Below are 25,819 nucleotides of genomic sequence, written 5' to 3'. Positions count from 1 at the left end.
TCTGTGTATCTCTTCCTCATCCATGTTGTAGGACGGGAGAGACGGAGGGAGGAGGTTCTTTGCACTATTAAATCTTCCCCAGCAGACAGCTGTGAAGAACCCTCAGGACTCACCAGGCTAGGGGTTTACGGCCGTGAATGGCACGTTCCCGCTCCGGGCAGCCTTTATTGCATTCGTCCATCAGTCCTCGGTATTTGACTGGAATCAGCAGCATTGCCCCCGTACCAGTTCTGTTCTCTGCTCCACATTGAAAGGAAGTGACCATTATGCACGAGGGTGTCACCCCCTCTGCTTTTCTCTTCCAGGTACAACAGACTAGCGAGAGAGTGGACACAGAAATATGCTATGTAAGTGCCTCAGAGGTTTTACGGGTGACGTTGTCCAAGAGAAGCTGAGCTGAGGTGCTGGCCAAGCCACTCACAGAGCATCATGTCTTCTGCAAACAGACGCTGCTTGCCCACTTTCCCCAACCACAGCATGTTGGTACCACTCTCAGCCATCGTGGTTTTGACAGCGTCATGTCTTTGATGCCAGATCAGCGGTCACTGTTATGATCTGCAGCCTTCCTGGCTACATTGGAATCTGTACTGCCACCCCGACTCACTGCTCACCTCTTGGGGGGACCTGTGCGCCTCCCCTGCCCGGCCTCACTCAGGCGGCATCGCTCACGGAGGGGATACACAGGGGGCCTCAGCATGGCCCCTTACCACGTACTCTTGGCCTTTTAGAATTCAGTGCCAGCTCGGGTGCCCAGGGCGGAGCGGGCAGGCTTCCCTCACATCCCGTCTGCTGCAAACCACATCCCGAGGAGTCTCCACTCATCCCAGGAGTTCCTGGGAATTGGGAACAGTGTCACTGAGAAGTGGAGGCCTTACCCCACAGTTCCCACCAGCCTTCCTCGGCAGTGCCACTTGCTGGCCCTCTCCCCTCACACCGAGCAGCGGTAGATAGAAGATATAAAGGGGTATAAAGCACATAACACGCCATGAGAGATGACTGTCCTTGTAGAAGCAAGAGCAAAATTATGAAACCTGGAAAGATTTGGGTTATGCTCTTCTACCCGATGAGGTTTTTATCACCCCTACCTCCTCCCGTTCAGAGCCTCCATGAAGTCCAAGTGTGAGCCAGTCACGGACCAGACACAGGGAGAGAGGGGGACTGTTAAATGTAAATTAAAATGTAATTCACTCATAACCCTAAATGATAACTGACATTGAAGTCTCTTTTTTTTTTTCCAGGCAGAAGAGAAGATATGGAAACTTTTAACAGGTAGCCTGTCAGGTAACTGGCCTCCTCTCTTAAGTTTCTGATGCAACACATTTTAAGACTTGCCTTCAGAGTTCAAAGGTTTGAGATTAGGTTAGTGAGGAGAAGGGTAGGAAAGGGGCTAGTCTAATTAAACCTCCAAAGAGAGGGAGGAAAACTGAGGGACTTCAAACCTCTAATGTCAAATTTGGCCTGGTCTTTCCTAAGGGCGTTTCAAAGCTGGTCCACTCCCAGAACAGCCCTATGAAAATAGTGTCTGGGTGAGTAGGACCAGGGGGTAGAGAAACACTTAAATGCTGCAACCAGATGGCCAGGCCTGTGGAGTTTGGAAGGAAGCCTACAGACCTTGCAGCTGGGGATCAGCAAACAATAGGTGACCACGGGAGGCTCCTCTGCTCCAGAAACTGCCGGGAGAGTGCCGGGATTAGTTACCACCGCTTCCTTAGCAAAGCAAGCAGCAGTCTGAGCCTGGTCTGCATCTACCTTATGGGGATCCCCACTTAGGATCCTCTGTTACCACAGCAAGGCTGCTTTCTGTGTTCCATGGGCCCCGTTCCCTGCCTGTTACCATGGTGAGGGTGGCCCTTTTAATTTTCGTGTCTTTGCTACCCCTTCGGTCTTTACCTAAACAAAATGATAAACGTTAGGTGTCCCCTGGGAACACTGTCATCACACGGCTCTGCCACTTCAGACAGGGGTCACAGTGCTCCTTGAACCACGCGTAACAAAGCACGGGAAGGTAGATTCACGTTTCAGAGACAAGTCAGAGGCTCAGAGAAGAGACCTCCAGGCCCAAGTTGGTGCCATATTTCAGCCTTTCCAGTGTAATGGCTTATGACTCCCAACAAGCTGATGAATTTTCTCAGTCCAGTCAAAATTTCCCCAAGCCTGCTCTCCCTGTTGGAGATCTGTAGTAGAAAAAGTAAAATTATCCCTTTGGGATCCCCAGTATAAATAACCATTCACTCTTCGCTCACTTGAGTCACGCTCTGTACCTGCCAGAGCCCTTGGACAGGCCACCACAGTGACGCTCCACAGGCCTGTCCCTGGCAAATTCCCTGGACTCTGTCCCCATGGGAAACTTGCTCTTCATGGCTTCCAGGGTTCAGGTCAGTCTGAAGGACAGGCATCTTAGGTCGAAAACCTTATTTTAAAATGCACTGTGGTGCAGGCAGCTCCCGCGTAAGCCACAGATACACATATCATGTTTCCAAGGCGAGTCCCAGGTCAGTAACTGGACAGCAGCTCTGAAAAGCTAACGGCGGGAGTGATACATTTTCTTCTCTGTGGACCAGGGATATCATGGAGATGCATGACCTTAAGCAATTGATCCAACATGAACAAATGACGTAGCTCCGGCCGCAAGTGTCTCAGCTTGCAGGACGGTGCCGAGATCTTGATCCTGCGTCAGGCTACGGGAAGACCCAAGAGTTCCAAGAACACGGCACAGGGTCAGTCTCCCGACAAGGGATGAAAACACCAGAACACCAATGCCCAACGGCCTGGCAGCTCACAGCTGAGCTGTGCGTCAGCACCGTGGGGTCCCACACCACCCGACTGCAGATGCTCAAGGACGGGCAGGTTTCTGTCTCTGAAATTCAGGAGACAGTCTCCTGGAGTTCCAGAGAGGTGCTTATGGGACTGGTCTGCAGAACTCCTGGCCCGATGCCTGTCCTGGCGGAGGCTGAGAAAGCCTTGAGAGCAACATAGGCCACCCGTCCCTCCCGCCCTCGCCTGCCCATCCCTCCTGTGCCCCTGTTCCTCCAGCTCTTCTCGCTGTGACACATGCTTCCTCCCTGGCAGCGCTGGCTGAGGATTGAATGAGGATTAGATCTAGCCGTGAAAGCTGGTCCTCTGAGAAACGGAGGATGGCTTCCCAGGGTTACCAACCTGGGTCCTTGGACTATTTAATCAATAGAAATTGATAAGAGACCAGACAAGAAATTGCGGCAAGGCTTTAGTGGGACTTGAGCGGCAGCATGTGGGAGTGAGAACAAGTAACAGGTGCGCTTGCCCGCTCCCCGAGCCGGAGTGGGCGTGCAGGGGTGGCTTCGGTGATCTGCGCACCCCCTTGCCGGTGCTGTGTGCGGGGATCATGTGCAGCCCCCCGCTTTTGCTCCGCGCACCTCAGAAATGGCAAGTGGGTTTTGGCCTTTTTGTATCTTACTGCTCATAACGGACCCCACCTGCGCACGCATGCAGTTATTTTTTAGTCCCTTCGAGTTTCTTTGTATTCTGTTGCTTGAGGAGAGGAGACGTTTGTCCAGGTGCAAGCACTCCAGGAAAGGGTCCCGAGTCCCAGGTCCCAGCCTATCTCGCCAGCATCCGCAAGACAGCAGCCTGGTGCCACGCAGGCAGGCAACGCTCGCCCCTCAGGTCTGGTGTTCCCCCCCGGCCCGTCTGCTGTCCTCATCATGACCACCACCGGGGCTTCTATTCTGTTGCCAGAGAGATTTTATTAAAAACAAAACCAAAAAGCTATAGAAAATCTGCAAAACCCCTATCAGGCCAAATAGTGGCTTCTTGACTTTCCTTAAAAAAGTCTCCTTATCCCATCTCCACCCCACTTCTCCCAGACTCCCAATTCTCACCCTTCAGAGAGGCCCACTTGGTGCATCCAGCTCCCTACCACAGAGCTTCTCTCGGGGTGCAGGGGCTTGGCTGGGCTCCCCTTTGGGAGGTAATGACAGAACTGCCCCGTTGGAGCCTGCCTCTCACCCCTGCTGCCCACCCCCATCACCGCAACAGCTCAAGGGCCTAGTCACGGGGGGAAGCCCACAGGCCTCAGGAAGGGGGTGAGAATAGGGTCAGGTCTAATGGATGGACAGGGGAGAGGGTCCTGCAGGCAAAGGGAGCCCTTCAACGGAGGCTGGGTTCCAGCATATTCTGGGAGCTGACTCAGCACCTGGGGATACTTCCGCACATGGCCCTTCCCAAACTGGGGCCCTGTTACCTTCTGGGAGCCAAGGGGTCACCAGGACACTAGGGTAAATGGAATCACAGGGCTGACCTTGCCGGAGAATCACTGAAGGCAGAGGAGTGGCAGGATGAATACAAATGTTCATACTGAGTGGATGGCACACTTCATATAAGCTGGTGTGTAAAGCCATTTCACACCCTAGACCCCCAGGGAAACAAGCACCGTCACTGGACCAGAGACCTGTTAGGGGCAAGGACACAGGCACAAAGCTGCATCTATCTAGCCCTCTATCCACGTGAAGAAAGAAGTGCCATTAGGCCTGGGCCCAGCCTGGCCTCAGAGAGTTTGTTCTCGGGAGCAATAATGGCCTGGCTAGGGCACAAGAAAGAAGGTCAGCAGTGCTCAATGGGCAAAATGATTCAACAGCTCCAGAAACAAGGATGTGGATGGAGGCATGCGCCATAAAGTTGAGGGTGGCAGAAGCAAGGGATTTAAGGCTGGCTACCCTTCTGAGGAAAGTTGAAAGTTCCGTGTCAAATGTCCAGCAGTGGGAATTCCCTGGCGGTCCAGGGGTTAGGACTCTGCACGGGCCACGGGTTCAGTCCCTGGTGTGGGAACTAAGATCCTGTATGCCGCGTGGTGTAGCCAAAATATATATGTATGTATGTCCAGCATGCAGGCCCAGGATGCCTTCAGCCTGAAACAGGAGGGACTAACAGAACCTATTGACATCTTTGGGTTTAAAATGTCGGCAAAGGGGCTTCCCTGGTGGCGCAGTGGTTGAGAGTCCACCTGCCGACGCAGGGCACACGGGTTCGTGCCCCGGTCCGGGAAGATCCCACATGCCGCGGAGCGGCTGGGCCCGTGAGCCGTGGCCGCTGAGCCTGCGCATCTGGAGCCTGTGCTCCGCAACGGGAGAGGCCACAGCAGTGAGAGGCCCGTGTACCACAAAAAAAAAAAAAAGTTTTCTTTTTAGGGCAGGAAAAGCAACGATTTCATTTCTCTAACTCTGTAGTAATGTGGCCGTGTGTGGCTGGATCAGAGAGATGTAATCTTGGTGGTTTTTAAGAAAATGCTTTTCTTGCTAATTGACACTTCTGTGGAGGAAGACTTTGAATAAACACCTGTGCTTTCCTACTGATGGCTGTAGTCTGAATGATTGTGTCCCCTCAAAACTCCTATGTTGAAATCTTAACCCCCAAGGTAATGACATTAGGAGGTGGGGCCTTTGGGAGGTGATTAGGTCCTAACAGTGGAGCCCTCGTGAATGGCATTAGGGTGCTTATACAGGACGCCCCCAGAGAGCTCCTTTGCCCCTTCCACCACGTGAGGACACGTGACGGCCATCTATGAACCAGGCAGTGGGCTCTCACCAGATACCAGATCTACCAGTGCCCTGATCTTGGACTTCCAGCCTCTAGAACTGTGAGAAATGAATTTCAGTTGTTTGTAAGCCACCCAGTCTGTGGTGTTTTATTACAGCAGCTCGAATAGGTGGAAACCCTGTGGGACACTGCTGTGGCAATTCTTTTTCTTAACGTTGTTGACTCCTTCTAGGCAGTGGGCTCCGGAAGGCGTTTACCAGCATGGTCCCTCCACACTTGGGCCCAGATGCCTTCAGGACACAGCTGCCCTCAGAGTGTGAAGGACACTGACCATTTGGAGCCCTGCTCTCATGCCCTGGATCTGTTATCCTAACGCACCAGGAGAGCATCAAGAAGTAAAGAAGATCTGAGTCTATCAACATGCAAGAAGAGTATACAGGCTTGTGTGAATGACAGAGCAATTTGCTAAGGAGAAGAGAGAAGAGTCCTAGGAATGACCTGTGGAGACATCTCACATTCTCAAACCAAGGAAAAACCAACAAGAGGGAGATGGCCAAAAGGAAATAGGAACTCAGGAAAAGCAGGAGTGGGAGGGAGAGGGGCGTGGACAGGATCTACACACAGCAGCCAGAGGGACATTTTTTTAAAAATAAATTTATTTATTTATTTATGGCTGTGTTGGGTCTCGGTTGCTGCGCACGGACTTTCTCTAATTGCGGCGAGCGGGGGCTGCTCTTCGTTGCAGTACGCGGGCTTCTCATTGCGGTGGCTTCTTTTGTTGCGGAGCCAGGGCTCTAGGCACGCGGGCTCAGTAGTTGTGGCTCGCAGGCTTTAGAGCGCAGGCTCAGTAGTTGTGGTGCACGGGCTTAGTTGCTCTACGGCATATGGGATCTTCCCGGACCAGGGATCAAACCCGTGTCCCCTGCATTGGCAGGTGGATTCTTAACCACTGCACCACCAGGGAAGTCCCCAGAGGGACATTTTAAAAACATCCCTAGATCAGGGACTTCCCTGGTGGTCCAGTGGTTAAGACTCCATGCTCCCAATGCAGCGGGGGCCCGGATTCGATCTCTCGTCAGGGAACTAGATCCTGCATGCCGCAACTAAGAACCCACATGCCACAACTAAGAAAGATCCCACATGCCATAACAAAGATCCTACATGTGGCAATGAAGATCCCGCGTGCCACAACTAAGACCCGGAGCAGCCAATAAATAAATAAACATAAAAACATCCCTAGGTTACATCCTCTCTGTCTAAAGCCCTCCAGGGATTCCATCACACCTAAGAATAAAGTGCTCCCCCCTGACCCACAGGGTCCTACAGGATCCAACCCGCACCCATGCCTCCTTCCCTCTCTTCTTCTCTGGCCTCCCACCTCAGAGCTCCAGCACCTCTTGTTCCCCCTGCCTGGAACACTTCTCTCCAGATCTTCCACAGCTGCGTCCCCCACCCTCCCACCCCCATATCCAGTCTCTGCTCCTGTGTTACCTCTGGGAGTCCTTCCCTGATCTGTCAAGCTGAAATAGGCTACCACACACTACAGCAGGAAGTGGAATCCTAATGTCCCCACCTTCCCACACCAGGGACCCCCTCAGCCTTCTTTCAGTGGAGCCTGGGTCTCCCTGCTCTTCCCTCATCAGTATGCATGGACCTGGTCACCACACTGAGCTGATCTAGTGCCAAGACAAAGAGACCTGCCTCCTTAGTCTGCACAGCCTGATTCAGGCAAGGTAGGGCCACCCCCAGTTGACTGAAGTGTTGAAAAGTGCTCCCTAGTAGGCCTTAGGGATCCAGGGCCCCCAGGCTGGGGACTGGCAACCAAGTAGATGAAGGAAACTGGTAATTAGGACGTGTTTAAATAGGAACATTCCCAGAGAAAGAAGAGAAAACAAAGACACGTGGAGCCAAAGAAAATAAGAAACAAGAACAATACGAGTGTCTGTGGGTTGAACTCCCCTGGAATATGGAGGCAAAGGGACTGGGGCGGATCAGAAAGTCACCTGAAGGCCAAGTCTGAGGAAAAACATGACAGCAGAGATGTTACTGAAGACAAAAAATAGACTAGAAATCGGGAGAGCTGGGAGGCCTCCATTTACTAGAGTTCATTTTTCCGAGGCAAACACATTAGCGAAGTCAAAGTGGAGAAACGAGGAGACCTGTACACTGAAGAAGATCCAGGGTGGTTGGGGAGTGAGCAGGACCGCAGACAGAGCTGCTGAAGGCGAGGAGTATTTGGCCAGGACCCAAGGTTTCCCCAGGGTGGGACCAGGTCACTGCTCTGTCCATCAGAGAGATGTCAGAGTTTCTGCCTGTAAGACAAGCAACAGTGATGTGAACAGCAATGAAAATGGCATAACAAATGAAAAGTATTTGTGCCCAAATAAGGTTTACAAGCCCTTAAATGCACAGTCCAGACCCCAAGACCTTAAGATTTTGGTAACTGATTTGTCAGCAAAATCTGACCTGAACTGCCATGAGGCTATTTAGAGTCTTTCTATAACCCACTTGACTGATTTTTCAGACGTCACTGCAGAAAAATGAACACGTTTGATTACCAGACTCTGCTCGGGTTCCTGTGGTAGAGTCTATAGAGTATAAAGGGTATATGCGATATTTTCTGAAAGCTGAACGACTCTGAATTCCAAAGCATGGAATTCTAAGGGGCTATGGGACTGTGGATCTGAATTTTAGGGAAGTGGGGGAGTTCTCTAGGGCAGAGAAGGAAGCTGTGAGCTGCTGTGGGCCGGGCATGTGTCTCTGTTTCCCTCCAGGTAGGTCAGTCATAGTCAGGTGCAGGCTGAGGCATGGTGGACCCCTTCCATCAGTCAGCCAGGGCGTGGAAAGAACCAGGACCATGACGGAGCAGGACCCTATGGGGCCTTCCCAGAGCAGACACCCCGTCCCTGCCACCATGTCCTCTGCCTGCCTCTTGTCTTTAGAAAAACTTTAGCCTTCTAGGCCTTCCCTAAGTTCCAACGAATAAATTTAATCAGAGAAGTGAGAAAATGCAGAAACAAAGGAAAACAGTCAAGCAAGACAAAATAATAATAGTTCAGCCACTAAACAAAGTCAAGGCCCTTTACTGCCTCCTCAAAGGCTATAGATATTATTTGGAGCCATATCCTTGAGCTATTTTTTGCAGATACTGAAGCCCCCACTAGGTGGAAGAAGTTGACTGCGTGCCGCCCACAACCCAGACTGCTTGGAACCAGAAGGTTGACGATGTTGATTACCGGTTACCTCACCACCAACCAATCAGAAGAATGTCCACGAGCTGATCACACACCCCTCAGCCCCCTTGCCTCACCCTATCTTTAGAAACCTTTCCCTGAAAGCCAGCGCGGGGAGCTCAGATCTTTTGAGCGCTAGCTGCCAGGACTCCTTGCTTTGGCGCCCTGCAATAAATGCTGCACTTTTCCTTCACCACGACTTCATGTCAGTAGATTGGCTTTACTACACTGGGGCCAGTGGACCCAAGTTTGGTTGGGTTAACAGGACCAGCACGGGGCAGGTTCTCATCTCTCCTCCGCCACCGCATCCTCTACCTCACTAGAAAATGCAGGTGAGGTCAAAGAAACACGACAGCACTCTGAGTTAGGTTTGTGGCAGTGTGACCATCACTTAGTGTTCATTTTTATTCTTCTCATTAATTCATGCCTGCTTCATTCATAGATAAAATTTCTTTTGAGGGTCCACACAGAGGATCGGGGGATCCCGTGCCTGTCACGAATCCAGGATTCTCAAGCAAGTGCTTTAACTGCAACAAGAGTTTAAGAATAAAATGCACGGTGCTCCATGAGTGTAGCGAACAGGGGGCTGGGTGGGGTCCCTCCGCCGGACCCACAAGGCGCGCCCGGGCTCGGCGGGAAAGAGCACGGGGACGCGCAGAAGGCCGCGCCCTCCCTCCACCCCCTCGTCCAGCTGTCTGCAGACCGCGACCCGCACGCGGGCCCCAACTCCCCAGCAGCCCTCTAGACGCCTAGCCAGCACTCGCCCGCTCACCCGGGCCCCGCCTGCACCGCTTCCGCTTCCGGCTGTCGGGGCGGGGCTTCCGGCCGACGGGCGGGGCGTTGGGCTGCCCGGGCCCGGAAGCGGCGGCGGAGGCTGGGACACCGCAGTGTCGGCCATGGCTGTGAACCTGAGCCGGAACGGGCCGGCGCTGCAGGAGGCCTACGAGCAAGTGGTCAACGAGAAGTCCCCGACCGACTGGTGGGCGCCGAGGCGGCCAGGGGCGGGCCGGGGGCGGGCCGGGGGCGGGCCGGGAGCGGGCTGGGGCTGGGGAGCCAGGGGGCGCGGAGCCCTGTCTGCCCCGCACCTGCGCCACACTCCGGGGGGGTGGCGGTCCCCACCCTGTCACCCCTTGCCCCACCGTGCGTGGGCAGGTTAAACCCGGCGTGGGGGTGGGGGTCCGGTGAGTCCCCAGCCCTTTCCCTCCGCTGGCCTCCGGTCTCGGCCGTACTGGCCTCGTTGATGCATCCTGTGCCTGGCTGTGCTTGAGGGCTTCGCCAGGTTCTCCTTTCTTGCCCGGGGACTTCCGTGGACAAAGGGGCCTTCCACAGCCCTCCCTGAGAAAGCGGAAGCTACGCCCGGCTTCCTCCAAACTCTGTGTTCAGGGATGGCCCTCTAAGGGTGGTCTGGCAGCCTTGCTTTGGAGATGTCAGGCAGGAAGGTGGAGGGGTTTAAGTCCCTGGTTCCCTGTGAATGTGTATTCGAGAACCTCGCTTTCTCCAAGAAGAATATTCTTAATATTCCTGAGCTATGGGGAGTTGAAGGAAAGGACGATGCTGGTTATGTGTTTAGGAAAAGGTCCCATCTTCCGTCCACCTCCCAGTGACATCCTTTCCTAGGTTGTCGGTGTTAGGGGCTTTATAGTACTGGAAGCCTGGATCTGAAGTCTCTGGGAGAGCCCTGGGCAGCCCACACATAGGGCCTGCTGTCTGTCCTGCAGCTAGGGTTGTTTTTTGCATGGTAATTGTCTGTTACCTTCCTTTTTGTTTAAAGTGTGTTCACTGACCAGTTTTGAGAACTTGTACTTCCAAAAAGTATGCTGAGTATGATCGAGTGAGGTGACCAGCTTTCGGGGTGGGAGCCTTTTCCCGTTGCCAAGGGAGGAGCCCGCTGGGCGTGGCTGAGCTACTGTGGCTCTCTCCACTTGTCAGGTGCTACTGCTTTCTCGTGTCTACTTTCCCTGGTGCCCAGCACAGAGTGGCTTTTGTACACTGTACTGTTGTGACACTGAGGGCATTGTTGCCTTGCCATTTCTTCACCCCCAGGCCTTTTAGGGAAGAGCTTCAGGACACCAGCTGCCCGGGTCTGCAGAATCTCTGGGGCCACGTCGATGTGGGCAGGTCTCCATTCACTAGCTGAAAAAATATCTAGACCCATGTCACTTCCCTGCTTAAGCTCTGCAGTGGCTTCCTGTTGCATCAGAAACAGCCTGGACTCTTTGCCATGGCCGACAGGCTCCTGACCGCCCCTCCTGTTTACCGTGCTATGGTCACACCTGTTTACCACCACTCTAGCTTTCTTTCTTTTCCTTAAACTTGCAAAGCTGTTTTCTCCTCATAGCTCTTGTTCATTCTGCTTCCTCTGCCTGGAGCGCCTTTCCACATCATCCTAGGGGGCTCCCCAAACTTCCTTTCTCAGCTCTGATGTTGCCTTTTTGGAGAGGCCTTTCTGGATTCCTGTCTCCCTGGCTGCAGTACATTTTCCCATCTCCCTGGTTGACTGCCTTCAGGCATGCACCAGACACCCTCACTGGTTTTCTTGTCACCTTTGCTCTTCACCAGAAAGGGTGGGGTGGTCCCCATCTCTGTCCCTGATGTAGGGGTACTGAGAGCGGTGCGGAAAAAGTGGCAGAGGATATCAGAGCAAGAACAGGTGGTCTCTGGTTCGACGGGTCATAACACGTTTCTCATGCAGAGTGGGTGCCCCGGGCCAGGCCCTGGAGCCAGGTGGGCTGGAGAGCAGCCACTGCATCAACTCTCCATACCGGCTCTTTCTCCTGGTTCCCCCAGGTGGTTCTTCCCCTAGATAGTGGCATGTTTGCTCAGTTCCTGCTCCCACTGCACTATCTGACAGTATCTGGCACTATCTGGTGTGTATGTGTGTGTGTGTGTGTGTGTGTGTGTGTGTGTGTGTGTGTGTGTGTATGTTTTGTTTGTCTCCCATTAGAAAGTAAGTTCCATGGGCAGGGCCTCTTAGGGATTATTTGTAGCTGCATTCCCATCGCTAGCAAGCAGCAGGGTCTCAGATTAGGTTTTTGGGAAGTGACTGGATTATAAGGTGCCCAGTGCCCCATACTCCTTGTGCTATGTGCCTGCACAAGCCAACACACCATTTTTTTTTTCATGTCGGTTTGAAAGAAGGGTTGTTTGAATGTGGTATGAGCCTCTGAACCGGGAACATTCAGGAAGGTGGCTTAGGCTGGAGCCCAGGGTGGAGGGACATGAAGTCAGAGGGGTAGGTGGCAGGCACGGAGTGTGGCCTTTGCTAGCTGCTGGATCCCTTCTTGGAAAAGCTAAGCTGAGCGGCCACCTCCGTTTCTTGCTGCTTGTCCGGTGCCCCTGTCTTGTGCAGCCAGGGGCTTCTTTCCTCCGGGAGGAAGGCTGGTCAGGACTCTGGCCACCAGAGTCTGGATGTCTGCCACCACCCAGCCTTCCTTTTCCCTGTTTTTCCGAGTGTTTCTCTCCTGCACTCTCCCCTCTGCTGGGAAGCAGTGGTTCTTTCCTGGCAGTCTGTCCTCCCTCCCAGCCAGATCTCTGGACCTGGGTCTAATTTCTTCTGACTTTCTCAGGCTCAGGCAGCTCTGCCCAGTGGCATTAGCGAGGCCCTGGGGAAGCTGAGTGGAAGTTGACATGGCTCCTGTCAGGCTGTTGACCCTGGAGCTTCTGTCCGGCGCGCCTCAGCAGGCCTGTGCCGTGGAGCGTGGGGTGATGATACCCCAGACCGGGTTTTGCCTGTGACTTGCTGTCTGATGGGTTAGCACCCTCACCTTGTGGTCCGCCAGCACTCCCTGGGGCTGAGCTGCTGCAGAGTTCATGCAGATGTCTGGGCTTCATGTGGACCGCACAGAAGCCGCCTCTTCTAAGATGTTCTCTTTGAGTGACCTTTGTTCTGGTCAAGGGCCAGATTTAATACAATTTACCATAATTTATAAGGCCACATCTTTACCAGAGTTCTTATGAATAATTAGGCTTACAGGAGAAGGGCGGTGTGACCCAGGGTCACCTGTGGAGACCTAAGGCTCTGCTAGATACAGCACGTGCCCAGCCAGGGAGCCTGTCTTGTGAGGAGCCTGACTGCGTGTTGAGTCATGGCCCCTGTGGTTTCCAGTGCCATATGCAACCGATAAAAGCCTGTGTGTGCTGGAAGGGCCTCAGGCCAGACAGACCTGCTCCAGCAACCCTTGAGGCTTCCCGGAAGACCACAGATATACACAGGGTCATTGAAAATGCGCGTGTTTCTCCTTCCTGCTTCTCCTTGGGGTGCTTTGGTTTCAGGAATATGTAGGTATCTTTTGTTTGTTCAAATGTACACACGTGGTAGCTAGGTGGGTGTTTCACACGTAAATGTGTAGAAGGTTGCCAGAAAACTTCACAGCTTAGCTTTCTTCCGGATGGATGTATGCTCCCCGTCTGCATAGGCTTGTCCTCACGACAGGCCGGCTGCAGCTGAGAAGGCTCAGCTCTGGGAGGCCCAGCGGCCTACTGAGGTCCCGCCTTGTAGTTCAGAGTGGGGTCGGGGTCAGCCTACAGGGTTACTGCCAGGCTGAGCTCTTTGGGGCGCAGCGTGAAGCCTTGGTGGGGACAGTGAGGGCAGATGGTGGTAGAGCCTGTTTGTGTTTTGTTTCAGGGCCCTCTTTACCTACGAAGGCAACAGCAATGACATCCGTGTGGCTGGCACTGGGGGTGAGTATGATAAGCGAGGAAGCAGATGGGCTCTTATGGACCATCAGGAGGCAGAAGCCCGGGAGGGAGGGTGAGGCGCGTGGAGGGGAGGGAGTCGTGACGTCACTGCTCCATCTCTGCTGGCCTTTCAGCCGCCACAGTGGGAGGAAGGGCACTCAGGGTGCACAGGTGTCCCCTGCGTGTGGCGTGACTGCAGTGACACCTCCCCTGGCTAAGGGTGAGCCTCCCCCACGTCAGTTTCATTCAATGTTCAGGAATTCCCTGGTGCCCTGATGGGGCCGGCTGCAGCCAGCCAGGCAGGACAGAGGCTCCCACTGAGCAGTGTGGGCTCCCCGGCACTCACAGCTCCTTCTGGCCAGCTTTGGGTTTCAGATGTTTCTAAGTGAAAATACCTTCTCCTTGGCTCTCTCTGCCTGGTGGTGCGAGGCAGCGCTGCTCTCTGTCTGTGTTGTAGTTGGAAGAGCTGAGATGGGAAATAGGCCAGCCCTCTCCAGCTTGCAGGCAGCCCAAGGCCTGGCCTGTGCTGCATCCTTAGCCCTGGGCTGCAGCTGGGAGGGTAACAGTCCCACAGAGCCGGGTGCTGGTGGTGGAGGAGAAGGTGTGGACACATCCTTCCCTCTCTCCTCTTCCTGCTGGGCACACCCTCACCCAGGAGAGGTCACATCAGTGCACATGGTCCACTGGGACAGGGTGACCTGGAAAAGTGCTACTCAAATACGGGGTGATAGGAAGTGCCTCGGGAAGAACAGGCTCTTGGCCAGTGCTGGGCAGAGGGGTAGAAACTGCAGGCCCCCCACCTGATACCCCTAACTCCTCGTTCTCAAGGCCAGCTCACCTGACCTGAGTGACACGGCTTCACTGTTCAGTGCATGTTCACTAGCATGTTCTCTGCTTGCCCCATGAATGGTTCTGGTGACTTGTTGGTAGAAAACATCTCCCTCTTTCAAGTGCCTCTCCTTAATGGTCCTCTTTCTAGAAGGACTGCCACTGACAGTGGTCTCAGGTGCAGTGTGATGCCATAGGGGACTGAGGATTGCAGAGCTCAGCTGAGTTTCATACCACCATCCTCAGTGGTATTCACAGGCTCTGCTGTAAGAGCCCAGAGCAGGGCCTCAGGACTGCCCCAGGTTCCCTGGAGCCCTGTAGCTAAAATACCTGATCCAGGTCCTTCTCACGGTCTGAGGAGGTTTGGGACACCTGATGAGAACCCAAAACTCTAGTACATGCTGGGGCTCACAGCCTGGGTGTCAGGGGAGAACGGCATAGCGTGGCTCATTTCTATGCCCCATCACTCCCTTATCCCCACTCAGAGAGTCTAAGAGCTGAGGCCCTATATGGCGGAGAGTTAACATCTGCTTGGGACCCTCTGGGTGGCCCTGGAGTCTGAGCAGACATGGGTAAGGGCAGGGTGACTCACATCAGGCCCTGTTATTCCAGGGCGGTTTGTGGAGTCCAGGCAATGGTAAAATTGTTGCAGAGCCCCTCCATTTGGAGGTCTGGTGCCTGCCTGGTTTGTAGCATAAATGACATTTTTACTTCCAGAATTACGTGTGGGTTTACAGGAGTGGTTTTTAGACTAGTGTGGCTTAAAAAATCACCTGAGGTGCCTTTCCTTCCTCCCTCCCTCCCTCCCTTCCTTCCTTCGTCTTCATTGCTTCTTAGGGGCTTCTCTCGTTGTGGTGAGCGGGGCTGAGGTGCTTTTCACAAATGCAGATCCTGGGTCCCATCCGGTTCTCATAAGTCAGCTTAGTGCGGGTAGGCCTAGGAATCTGGTTCAGACGCAGATGGGGCTGAGAACCCTGGTTTAGAGGCAGCTGGGGTTCCCTTTCCTGATGGACTAGGTGCCAGGGTGGGCGTGCGGTGCCTGGCCTGCCCCTGACTCTCCTTGTGACTGCTGCAGAGGGGGGCCTGGAGGAAATGGTGGAGGAGCTCAACAGTGGGAAGGTGATGTACGCCTTCTGCAGAGTGAAGGACCCAAACTCCGGCCTGCCTAAGTTTGTCCTCATCAACTGGGTATGTGGAACTTGAGGGCTTCTGAGTTCTCACCTAGGTGTGACCTGGAAAAACTCCCTTTTCTTCCTTCGTGCTTTGCCTTTTGTGAGTGGAGTGGAAGAGGACCTGATTTTAGAACAGCTTGAATCTGGTGAATGAACAGAACAGTGGATTAATTCAGTGTGGCCCAAAGAATACCTAGGGCCTTGCTAGTGCAGAATTCACTGTTCCAGCCCAGAACGACTCCTGTGAATGGACTCCACGCAATCACAGGGCACTCATGTTCTTGTCCCCTTCAGGGTAGTCATCCTGAGGGAGCAGAGTGCCTGGATTAGGGCTGGGAGGACACTGGGAGTATAGGACAGGGGCTCTAGTGAAGTGGAGCCCCCTGGGTGGGGACTAGGGAATTCTAAGGCAACGCCCCACAGTGGACACTGGCGACCGTCCTGCTCCTAGAACCTCCCTGACTCGGAGGTATGGGGGCTCACCGTGTCCTCTGCTTTGGGGTTGTGGTTTGCTCTTTCCCGGGACACAGGGAAACTGCTGAGTCCCTGGAGTGGGCAGTGGCTTTGGGGGGAGACCTGGGTCACACTGAGGAATTGGCGGGTCATGCTGGGTGTGCTGTGTTGCAGACCGGCGAGGGTGTGAATGACGTGCGGAAGGGAGCGTGCGCCAACCACGTCAGCACCATGGCCAGCTTCCTGAAGGTGAGGGCTGCTCCGTACAGGGCCTCACAGAGTTCACCAGGTCCCTAGGTTCCAGGGTGTGAGTGAGCGGGAATCACAGCCAGAGTCGGAAGCGTGCCTCACATCCCGATGCTCTGTCTGGACTTCAGGGCATAGCCAGAGGCTGCTCTCCTCTTGCCCAGGAGGTAGCCAGAGCCACCTGCAAGCTGGCTTCAGCGGGAAGGAAGGACGAAGGACCTTGAGGAGGCCCTGCTGGAGCTTGTCTTGGGGCGGGGCTAGGCCTTGGGCTGCATTTGTTTTATGAGTACAAACTTCTAGCAGTACTAGGAGGATTTGGACGAGAAGGAAAGCTGCTTCTGCTCTCAACCTCAACGTGCATGTTCCCTTTAACGCATTCTTTGTGGTCCATTTCTGCACGTATTTATTTCAGTCATCATATAATGGAACCTTGTTTAACTTCAAAAGCATTTTGTATCAAAAAGCGTTTGTTGTTCACTTGTCAGCTTACTCTTTGCATTTCTTTGGTTACTGGCAAGGAGGCTCAGGACTTTGTTTTCTGGTTCTGCCAACGCTTCTTCAGATGCACCTCAGTTTCTCCATCTAGGAGCTGAAAGGGAAGGTCCCAAGCTTATTGGTATTTAGTAACAACAAGGTCATAGTTGTAACTTCTCAAGAAGAAATCAGTAACTTGCTTTTTGTAGAAAATGTGCTTGTTTCCAGGTGACTTTTAAGGTTGGATTTCATTCACTAGAAAGAAGCCCTTTAATGCCGGGGCTGTCTTACAGCAGCACAGGACAGGCCACACCGTGGAGGGCAAGGGCCTCCCACGCAGGCTGGGACAAGAGCGATGGGTTTCCCTCAGCTGGTTTTTCTGAGGCCTCGGGGAGAGCGTGCCTTGGTTCCTGGCAGGGTCTCCCGACCCTGAGCGCGGTGCAGCCGTTGCACTGTGCAGGCCGAGGTGTGCGGCCTGTCTTCTCCTGGGATTGCAGTGCTGCTTCTTCATTAAGTGTCGCTCCTGCTGCAGGGGGCCCACGTGACCGTCAACGCCAGGGCCGAGGAGGACGTGGAGCCCGAGTGGATCATGCAGAAGGTGGCCAGGGCCTCCGGGGCCAACTACACCTTCCACGGAGAGAGCAGCCGCTTCCATGACATGGGCCCCCAGGCCCCGGTGGTGAGTGCTGTGTGGGCCTGAGGTGGCCGGACAGGAGTGCGCGGTTCTAGCTGCGGACCGATTCGGCCCGCCCTCAGCGCTTTCTCCCTCGGGGGCTGGGCTCCTCCTGCCTGGCTTCCGGTCCTGGAGCCAGACTGAGGTGCAGGTGGTGACCCCGGCCTGACAGGAGCAAGAGCTGCCTGCTGGTGAGGTGGGTGCCGGTGGGCATGAGGCGTGGCCTTTGACCCTGCCTGGTAGTTCCAGAGCCTCTTGTGTGTGCGCAGAGGTTCTCTGCGGGGAAGTTCCATCCACCCTCCAGGCCGTGGCCCCAGAGTGTCCTGTGCCGCCCTGGATGGTGGTTGCTTTGGAGAAACTTCTGGTGGTGGACAGGGCAGGCCCCTCTGAGTTGTGGGCAGACGGACGCCTGTGGGCCTGTGGTCCGGTGCGGGATGGGAGCTGGGGTTCTTGGAGACCCTGTGGGTGCTGCCATGGCAGTCAGCTGTCTGAGGGCCCCTGTCCAGAGGCCTGCCTCAGAACTGCCCCGCCTCCAGGAATCTCAGGCAGGCCAAGGGGCCGTTCCTGCCTTGGCTTCCATCCACAGGGGCCTGGTGCAGCCAGAGACTCCTCCAGTGTTGTCTGGGGTTGAGCTTCCCCACTTGCGGTTTCCAGGGCCTTTCAGGCCCTCTTGGTATCAGTCTGCTTATGGGTCACCGGGCCAGGCGCCACTCCCTCTGCCGGGTGCCATCCTAACCGTTCTTACCTGCGTGCTATGCTCCTATCGATGACCCTGTAGTGAATTCTCTGTCCACCTCAGGGCTCTGTGTACCAGAAGACCAACGCCGTGTCTGAGATCAAAAGGGTTGGCAAAGACAGCTTCTGGGCCAAGGCAGAGGTAAGTGCCGCCCAGGGCATGAGGATGAGAGCTGGCATTTGGTCTGGTCCTGTATGCAGCAGACAGGAGGAAGTGGTTTACTCGCTGTGTCTCGGTTTTTCCTACAATAAGCTACTAGATCAGATGTCCCTGGTAGCACCCACTCGCAGATGGTTGAACTAGGGGTCAGAGGTGTTAGGGAACAAGGCCAGGCAGCGAGTGTTGCTGTAGAGCCCACGCTTGACCGCGGCCCGTGCGGGCTGCCTGGGCGGGTCCATGCTGCCGGCAGCGCCGAGGCTGAGGGGGCAGCCGCCTGCGCCTCTCCCCGCAGAAGGAGGAGGAGAACCGCAGGCTGGAGGAGAAGAGGCGGGCAGAGGAGGAGCGGCAGCGGCTGGAGCAGGAGCGCCGAGAGCGGGAGCTGCGCGAGGCCGCCCTCCGGGAGCAGCGCCACCAGCAGCAGGGCGGCGAGGCCGGGCCCCACAGGTGCAGCGGCGCTGCCCCCACCTCCTCTCCCCTCCGGAGGGCTATCCCCCAGGGCAGGGGAGGGTGGGCCGAGGCCGGGCTGCATCTCTTGCCTCTGCCCCTCTCAGCAGGAAGTGTGAGCAGCAGGAAGTGCTTTCAAGGAGCGGAGAGGAGCAGGTGAGTCTTGAGGGCCAGAGTGACGCGCGGGGGTCCCCGATCAGCTGAGGCTCGTCTGGGACAGGTGCACAGGCTGCCTGCTGTGAGCCATGGTGGCCCTGTGGGTCCCTCCAGATGCACACACCCCACCCAGCAGGCCTGAGGGAGGCGCTTACTGGGAGGGGCCTGCAGCCTGCTGGGGCAGATTAGAATGTGGGACACGTGGTGTGTCAGGGCCGTCAGTGGAGAGGAGAGCCAAGGGCAGAAGCTCAGCCCGGCATGGACCTCCGCCTGATGCTGGAAGAGGCCTGTGAGCCCCTCAGCTTTGGTGTTTTGCTTCCTGACCCCCTGCACAGCTGCAGGGAGCCAGGCAGGCCGATGGCTCCCGGATCCTCATTCACTGCCGGCTCTGTGCGCGCTCCTTCAGGAGCCTGTCTGTCCACAGCGAGCACACCCACGGGAGATTTTCAAGCAGAAAGAGAGGGCCGTGTCCACCACGCCCATCTCCAGCCCCCAGCCAGGTGAGACTTCACTCTGCACCCAGCTATGAGGCAGGGGAAGGCTGAAGGGGAGCCTGGGGTCCCAGGGCAGGGCCCCCTGACTTAGTGACAGATGTATCAGAAGGTGAAAGGGATGAGTAAGGAGAGCCCGTGCTCATGAGGGTTGCTTCTTGCACGGGAGCCGGGGACCTGGGTGTCCCCTTCCTGCTCTTGACGTGGTGGGACAAGAGGGGCCGTGTGTGGCTCTAGAGTGGACACCCTCCAGCCCCGGCCCTGTAAATCCCCCAACGTTGGGCTGTTAGCTGGGTCTCAGGGGCCTGCATCAGTCACCTCTCTGGCCCCCAAAGGCTATATCAGACTGCACTGCTGGTCAGCTCTCCAGCACTGCACGTGGCCCCCAAGGGGCTGCTTGGAGTGTACGATGTGTGTGTGTGTGAGCTGTGTGCACAGTGGGTGGTATTCCTGCAGCTGCTGCATGTCCCTGTCCGCTCCCTGTATGACAGCCACTGTCCCAGAACAGGTCCACCCTCTGGGCAACACAGGGCACAGAAGGGACAGAGAGGACCCGGCTCTTCCCCCTTTCCAGCAGTGTGATGTCTTCGATGTTTACCGTTGGTTTGCAGGCAAGCTGAGGAGCCCCTTCCTGCAGAAGCAGCTCACCCAACCGGAGACCCCCCTCAGCAGAGAGTCAGCTCACGCCACCTCAAGGCCCAGGGCAGGCAAGGCTCTCGGCTGCCCTGTGAGGAGTTGGGGCTGGGAGGGAGACGTGGCATGTCCTCTCCCCTCCCCTGGGTCAGAGTGGGCTGTGTCCTCCCATGCAGATCTCCGTGAGGAGCCGGTGCCCAGTGCCCCTCCGTGCTCGGTGCCAGCGGAAGAGGAGGCCGTGTACGAGGAGCCCCCAGAGCAGGAAACCCTCTACGAGGAGCCTCCAGTGGTGGGTTCTCTGCAGCAGGGCAGATGTGTGAAGGGCCCATGTGCCCGGAAATGTGCTCCTTGGCCGTACCCATTCCGTGGCTCCCTACCTGTGAATTACCTTGTTTAATTTTGGAGCATCCCGTGCCCCGCGTGCCCCCCCACCCCAAGTCTGCCGTGAGCCCTGGTCACAGGCAGGGTTGAATCTGGGTAACCATGATCCCAGACTTCTCTTCTTCTTTCCCATCCGTGGGCAGGTGCAGCAGCAAGATACCAGCTCTGAGCGCATTGACCACTACCCGGGGCTGAGTGGGAAAGGGCTCTGTGCCCGGGCCCTGTATGACTACCAGGCAGGTAATGTGCTGCAGCCCTGCCACCTCAAACCACAGGGCCCAAGATCAGGAGACAGGATTTGCGGACTCCCTCAAGGGGAGAGCCCCGGGGCGTGTCAGAAGTGAAGGCAGGAGGGTGCGAAGGGAGAGTGGGTGGGTGCCCTGCACAGCTCAGGCCTCCCCACATGCTGCGGGCAGCTACTTGCTGTCCACTGGTGTGAATCCCAGTTGCCCACCTTGTCCTAGTGCCGGAAAGTGCGACCAGAGAAGAGGGGCCAGGCCTGGATGCCGGTGCCCCTGCTGACCCTGGGTAGAGGCCTCAGGGAGCAGGCTGATGTGTGGAAGTGCTGTGCTCCAGCCTTTCGCTGGGACAGTGAGCCCAGGGCCGGGCCCCGCAGGAAGGTGTGTGCTGGGGGAGTGGCCCCAGGAGCAGCGTCAGCACAGGCTGAGGGCCGGCTGGCCCGGGGCCCTCAGCACCGCATCTGGGCTCACCTTCTTTGCAGCCGACGAGACCGAGATCTCCTTTGACCCTGAGAACCTCATCACGGGCATTGAGGTGATCGACGAAGGCTGGTGGCGTGGCTACGGGCCGGACGGCCACTTTGGCATGTTTCCCGCCAACTACGTGGAGCTAATTGAGTAAAGGGCCCCGACTGCTGGCCGAGGCCAGGGGCTGTGCTTCCCTTCCCCTCCCAGACGCGACTTCCTCGTTGCTGGCAGAGGCGGCGTGAGGGTTGTGTACGGCACTTTTCTAGGAATGGGATCCCCCTGATGAGGGCAGGCCCTCGGGCTCCCTCTGGCTTGGGTGGCTCGGCCTCTGTTGCCCCAAATGCAGCAATAACCTGGTGATCTCCAGACGTGCTTCCAACAGCTTCCCAAGTCCTCCCAGCCAGCCTGGTCCTTGACCCCCAACAGAAGACACTGAGCCAAGCCTGCCCAGGGCCAGCCTCTCAGTGACCTCTGCCCAAGGAGTATGGCACTGCCAGTCTGCGGGGGTGGGTCTGAGCAGGGGCATCTAGAGGGCTCCTTGTGCACTGGCCTTTTTTTCCTTTTCCTCTTGGCTTTAAGGGACAGTGTCTGTAGCTTCAGTGACCCTTGGGAACAGTGAACTTAAGAGTTTATGACCAAAGTCAGAGTGGGTCATGACAATTTTGGTAGCAGTCTTTCTGGAACCTGCTCTGTGCTCCCCATTTCTCTATCCCTCTGCCTGGGCTCTGGGCAGTGGAGATAGGGACAACCAAGCCCCCGTCTAAGTATGTGAAGGAAGAGGTGAAAACATCAACAGACACTGCGTGTCCTTCCACGTGGCTCACTCTTGTCTGCTGGCCCCGGTGTGCACCTCAGTTGATACGGTTTAGGGAAAGTAACCATGGTGGCCTGTTCCTACTGTCTTTCCTTCTTTCTGCCCCAGCCCATCCGTGCCTGCTTCTGGAGTAAGAATTGCCCCACACCGGCCCTAGCTCCGATCCCTCCTGTTGTAGCCCTCATGTGTGCACCCTCAGACCTCTGACCAACCCTTAGCCACCTGGAGGAGGCATAAAGGTCAATGTGTGACTGCAAGTCAGCCTCCTGCATTTCAGTGCTCGGGGAGGGGCCGAGGGCCCCCCGACCCCTGCCACGGGGAGCCTCCACCCACGCAGGACAGCCAGTGCGCACATGTGCCTGGAGTGAGGCACCTGTACCCACAGAGCGCCTGGGGGATTAAGCTCTTACGCTCTGGGAGGTGCCAGGTGGAAGCAGCTTGGGGCAGAGGATGCGCCGAGGGGGCTGTGGGCCCAGGTGGTGGCCAATCCCAGTGCCCCCTCCCCACCTGGCTGCAGATGGCGTTTCCTGTCTTAGGCTGAGCTGCAGGCAGGCCTCACCGTGTCCTGATTTCTTAGGACAGCCTCCAGGGCCCACCCCAGCTATGAAAGCCCCTTGAATCAGGTATTGCCAGCTTTGAGGCCACCTGTGGGCTTGTCTGCCCCTGGACAAGGGGCCCACGTGGGGCAGGGCTCAGGGTACCACCTTGACCTTCCCGCCCTGGGGCAGCCAGGACAGTAGAGGACAACCAATGTGAAGGAAGTGGTGTGTTGGCCACAGTCCTCGCTCGCCATGGGGAGGGCTGGGTCACTTGGACTCTCCCTAAGTGACCCTGGGCACTCGGATTTACAGCAGGCTTGCCAAGTGGCTCTTCTGCTTTGCGGGTCATCGTAGGGGCTTGTCAGGAGCCACTCGATAGCTGGGGATAGGGAGGCTCTTGGCCTCCACGTTCCCGGGGTCCCCGCAGCCAGTGGGGGAGGCTTGGGCAGGCAGCGGGGGTCCAGGGCTGTGTGTGTGGAATCCCGGGCTCCAGGCCCACGGAACTAGCCCTGAGTGAGCACTGGGGGGCGGGCGTCCTGGGGCCACACTGGCCTGAGGCAGTGAGAGGACGTGCCTTTATTGCCAAGCCCACCCTTCACTTGGCCTTGCCCTGGGCAGCCACAGCTTCCATGGCTTTGCGCACGGTCTCCTCGTCACCCAGGAACCGCATGGGCTTGGTGGGCTTCAGTGCCTGGTCCAGCTCATACACGATGGGGATCCCCGTGGGCAGGTTCAGCTCCATGATGGCCTGGTCCGACATCCCTGGACCGGAGGAACAAGCATCCTTAGCCCCGCCCAGCCTGCCCGCCAGGCAGCCACCTGCTCTTGCATTTAGCAGGCTTAGTGACCTTTACAGGCCACGGGGCTGTTGGCCAGGCAGCAGCCCTCCCACCCCAACAGCAAGGCCGCAGAAATGCTCCTCGAGAAGGTCAAGGCAGCCCTGAGACAGCAGCCTACAGAAATAGCTGTGGTGAACCGAGGACCTCGCTCCGGCCCAAGCTGGCCTCATCTGGGGTGACGCCATCGGCCCCCTTGGCCCAATGTGAGCTCTGGTCAGACTGGTGGGTGTTTGGGATCAGGAAAGACCTTAACCACTTAGCTTCTAGAGAGTTCTAGTTTCTGGACGTCCTAAGCAGTGGAGCAGGGCTGCTCCTGAGAAGGGGGGTGCGATAGGGACGGCGAGAAGCGCTGCCCGTGGCCGAGGTGGACGCAAGGCCCTGCCAGGTGAAGAGAGTTCTCTGTGGAAACCCGACCCAACTCTGCTGGCCTCCCGAAGACCTGGCCTGGAATAGCAGCTCGACCTTTGGTATCGCTGTCATCCCGCCCAGCCCGCTGGTGCAGGGAGGCCTTAAGGGAACATGCTCTGGGCAGTGGGAGACCCCGGTCACGTTTGCCTTGGTGCATTCGTTTCTCCTGGACCAGGCTGCAGGGAGCCCCCAGAAGGGAGGGAGGGCAGGTGGTCTTTCCATCTGCGAGGCTCAGCACCAGCCGTGAGGCGTCTGTATGGACTCAGCCTCAGGAAGTCCTCAGAAAGGCAGACGGGGGCTTACTTGGAGGAAGCCTGTCATGCTGGGAGGGGCTCCTCCCCTTTTAGTGGAAGCCAAGCTACCAACCTAAGGTCTGTGGCATTCTCCACACCCTGCACCTGTCTTTTGACGTCTTTTGCCCCGAGTGGGTGAGCTGGGGTGTGGGCAGGGTTGGGCAGGGCCCCACTCTCAGTCCCATATCCAGCAGCTGCCAGTGAAGTGACTTGACCAGGGTCACTCAACAAGCTGGGATTTAGAGCCACATGGCCCTGCCTCTTCAGGGGTGGGTGTCCTTGGGCAAGATGCCACCCCTGGGCCTTCCCTCCTCTCCCCTGAGGCTTGTGTTGGGGAAGCCGGGCCAGCTGTGGACCCCTGAGCAGGGCCTGGGCCCTGGGTCAGTGGCGGCACACATTTTCACCCAGAATCTTCAGAAGGAGACTCACGTTACACAGTGTCTGTCCCAGTACACACGGCAGTGGACGGTTCGTTCTTACAGAGCTGTTTTTTCAAGTGGTTTCTCACCCCACCCAGTCCAGTTCACAGTTTGGAGGCCCTGCCCGGGGTGCGGATGTCTGTGAAGCCGCCTCGGCGAGGCAGCCGGCACGTTTACAAAATGAGCAGCTGGGGGCTCGCTGGTTCAAGGGGACGTGTCACCCCACCCGCCTCTGCCCACACTCTGTGTTGAGGATGGGCCTCACCTTCCAGGTGCTTGACGATGCCCCGCAGACTGTTCCCGTGGGCTGCAATGAGCACTCTCTTGCCAGCCTTGATCTGGGGGACGATCTCATCATTCCAGAAGGGCAGAGCCCGGGCGATGGTGTCCTTGAGGCTCTCATGCGTGGGCAGCTCCCCTGGCTTCAGGCCTGCATAGCGACGTGCCTGGGGGCATCCGTGCTGCTGTTCACTCCCCAGACAGCCCCCCGCCCCCCAGCCTGGGCCCCCGTCCCCAGACCTCCCCTCCAGCCCCGCACCCCAGCTGCTCACCTTGCTGATGGAGTTGTAGTAGGGGTGCTTCTCATCCATGGGGGGTGGAGGTATGTCAAAGGAGCGCCTCCAGATCTTCACCTGCTCCTCCCCGTGCTTGGCGGCCGTCTCCGCCTTGTTGAGGCCAGTGAGACCCCCGTAGTGCCGCTCATTGAGGCGCCAGGTGCGCACCACAGGCAGCCACATCTGGTCCGTTGTGTCCAGGATGGTCCAGAGGGTGTGTATGGCCCTCTTCAGCACCGACGTGTAACAGATGTCAAATTCCATCTTAACGTCCTTGATGGCATGGGCCCCCCTCTTGGCCTCCTCAGCCCCCTTCTCGCTCAGCTCCGCGTCGAACCAGCCGCAGAAGCGGTTCTCCTGGTTCCAGGTGCTCTCGCCATGCCGAACCATCACGAGGCGGTGGGTGGGCATGGTGGCGGCGGAGGGCACTCGCGGACTGCAGACAGGGACAGGTGACCCCCAGGCGCCCCCAGCTTTTATAACGATCCCCAGCCCCCGCCCCCGCCCCCGCCAACTGCCAGTCAGCATTCCAGGCCTGACGGGCGGCAGCAGGTGGCCGGCAGCAGAGCTGGGTGGAAGGCAGGCCGAGCGCCGGACTGGAAAAAGGGCCTCATCAGCCACCAGTCCCCATGTGCCCAGAGCCCAGGCTGGGCGGGGCTGCTGAGCAGGGCTGGGCATCAAGGGCAGAAGTCCCGGCCTCCAGCAAGCCTGAGAAGGAGGCTAGCGGGAACAGAAGGACTGGCCGGGGATAGACTACCCCTGAGGTCGTGGTCCCGAGCCCCGTCAGCCTGCCGGCTGCTCTCGGGGGTTGCCGCTGTCGGGCAGGGGCACGGGAAAATCCCGACTGCTTCCTCCGAGTCACTCAGCGCAACCGGAGACAAGCCCGCGTCTCGGGAAGTACACTAGCCTGGTGTCAGAGGGAGCCAAGGGTGTGAGTATGCACGTGTGCCCGCCCACCCACACGTGCGTGCCTAGGTGC

At 56.8% G+C, this 25,819-nt stretch overlaps 2 protein-coding genes across 5 annotated transcripts; one reads left to right on the top strand and one right to left on the bottom strand.

Moving 5' to 3' along the window:
• The first annotated feature begins 9,606 nt into the window (after positions 1–9,606).
• DBNL (drebrin like) lies at positions 9,607–22,042 on the top strand. Of its 4 annotated transcripts, none has more exons than XM_065883643.1 (13): positions 9,607–9,723; positions 13,369–13,424; positions 15,325–15,437; positions 16,049–16,123; positions 17,127–17,273; positions 18,067–18,144; positions 18,455–18,606; positions 18,717–18,762; positions 19,187–19,262; positions 19,865–19,960; positions 20,063–20,175; positions 20,411–20,507; positions 20,989–22,042. In XM_065883643.1, the coding sequence occupies exons 1-13, from the start codon at positions 9,641–9,643 to the stop codon at positions 21,126–21,128; spliced, it is 1,272 nt and encodes a 423-aa protein (XP_065739715.1). In that variant the 5' UTR covers positions 9,607–9,640; the 3' UTR covers positions 21,129–22,042. The 4 variants fall into 4 exon arrangements, with proteins under 4 accessions (XP_065739715.1, XP_065739713.1, XP_065739712.1 ...); XM_065883641.1 differs by having other exon boundaries at positions 9,641–9,723; positions 18,717–18,763; positions 19,146–19,262; positions 20,989–21,128; XM_065883640.1 differs by having other exon boundaries at positions 9,641–9,723; positions 18,714–18,763; positions 19,146–19,262; positions 20,989–21,128.
• An 850-nt stretch (positions 22,043–22,892) lies between these two features.
• PGAM2 (phosphoglycerate mutase 2) lies at positions 22,893–25,304 on the bottom strand. Its single transcript, XM_065883878.1, has 3 exons — positions 24,838–25,304; positions 24,552–24,732; positions 22,893–23,089 (listed from the first exon to the last, which is right to left on the bottom strand). The coding sequence occupies exons 1-3, from the start codon at positions 25,249–25,251 to the stop codon at positions 22,923–22,925; spliced, it is 762 nt and encodes a 253-aa protein (XP_065739950.1). The 5' UTR covers positions 25,252–25,304; the 3' UTR covers positions 22,893–22,922.
• Between the last annotated feature and the right edge of the window lie 515 nt (positions 25,305–25,819).

The sequence above is a fragment of the Phocoena phocoena genome, chromosome 9, assembly GCF_963924675.1.
Source record: "Phocoena phocoena chromosome 9, mPhoPho1.1, whole genome shotgun sequence".
Lineage (NCBI taxonomy): Eukaryota > Metazoa > Chordata > Mammalia > Artiodactyla > Phocoenidae > Phocoena > Phocoena phocoena.
This window is presented reverse-complemented; position numbering and strand designations above follow the sequence as displayed.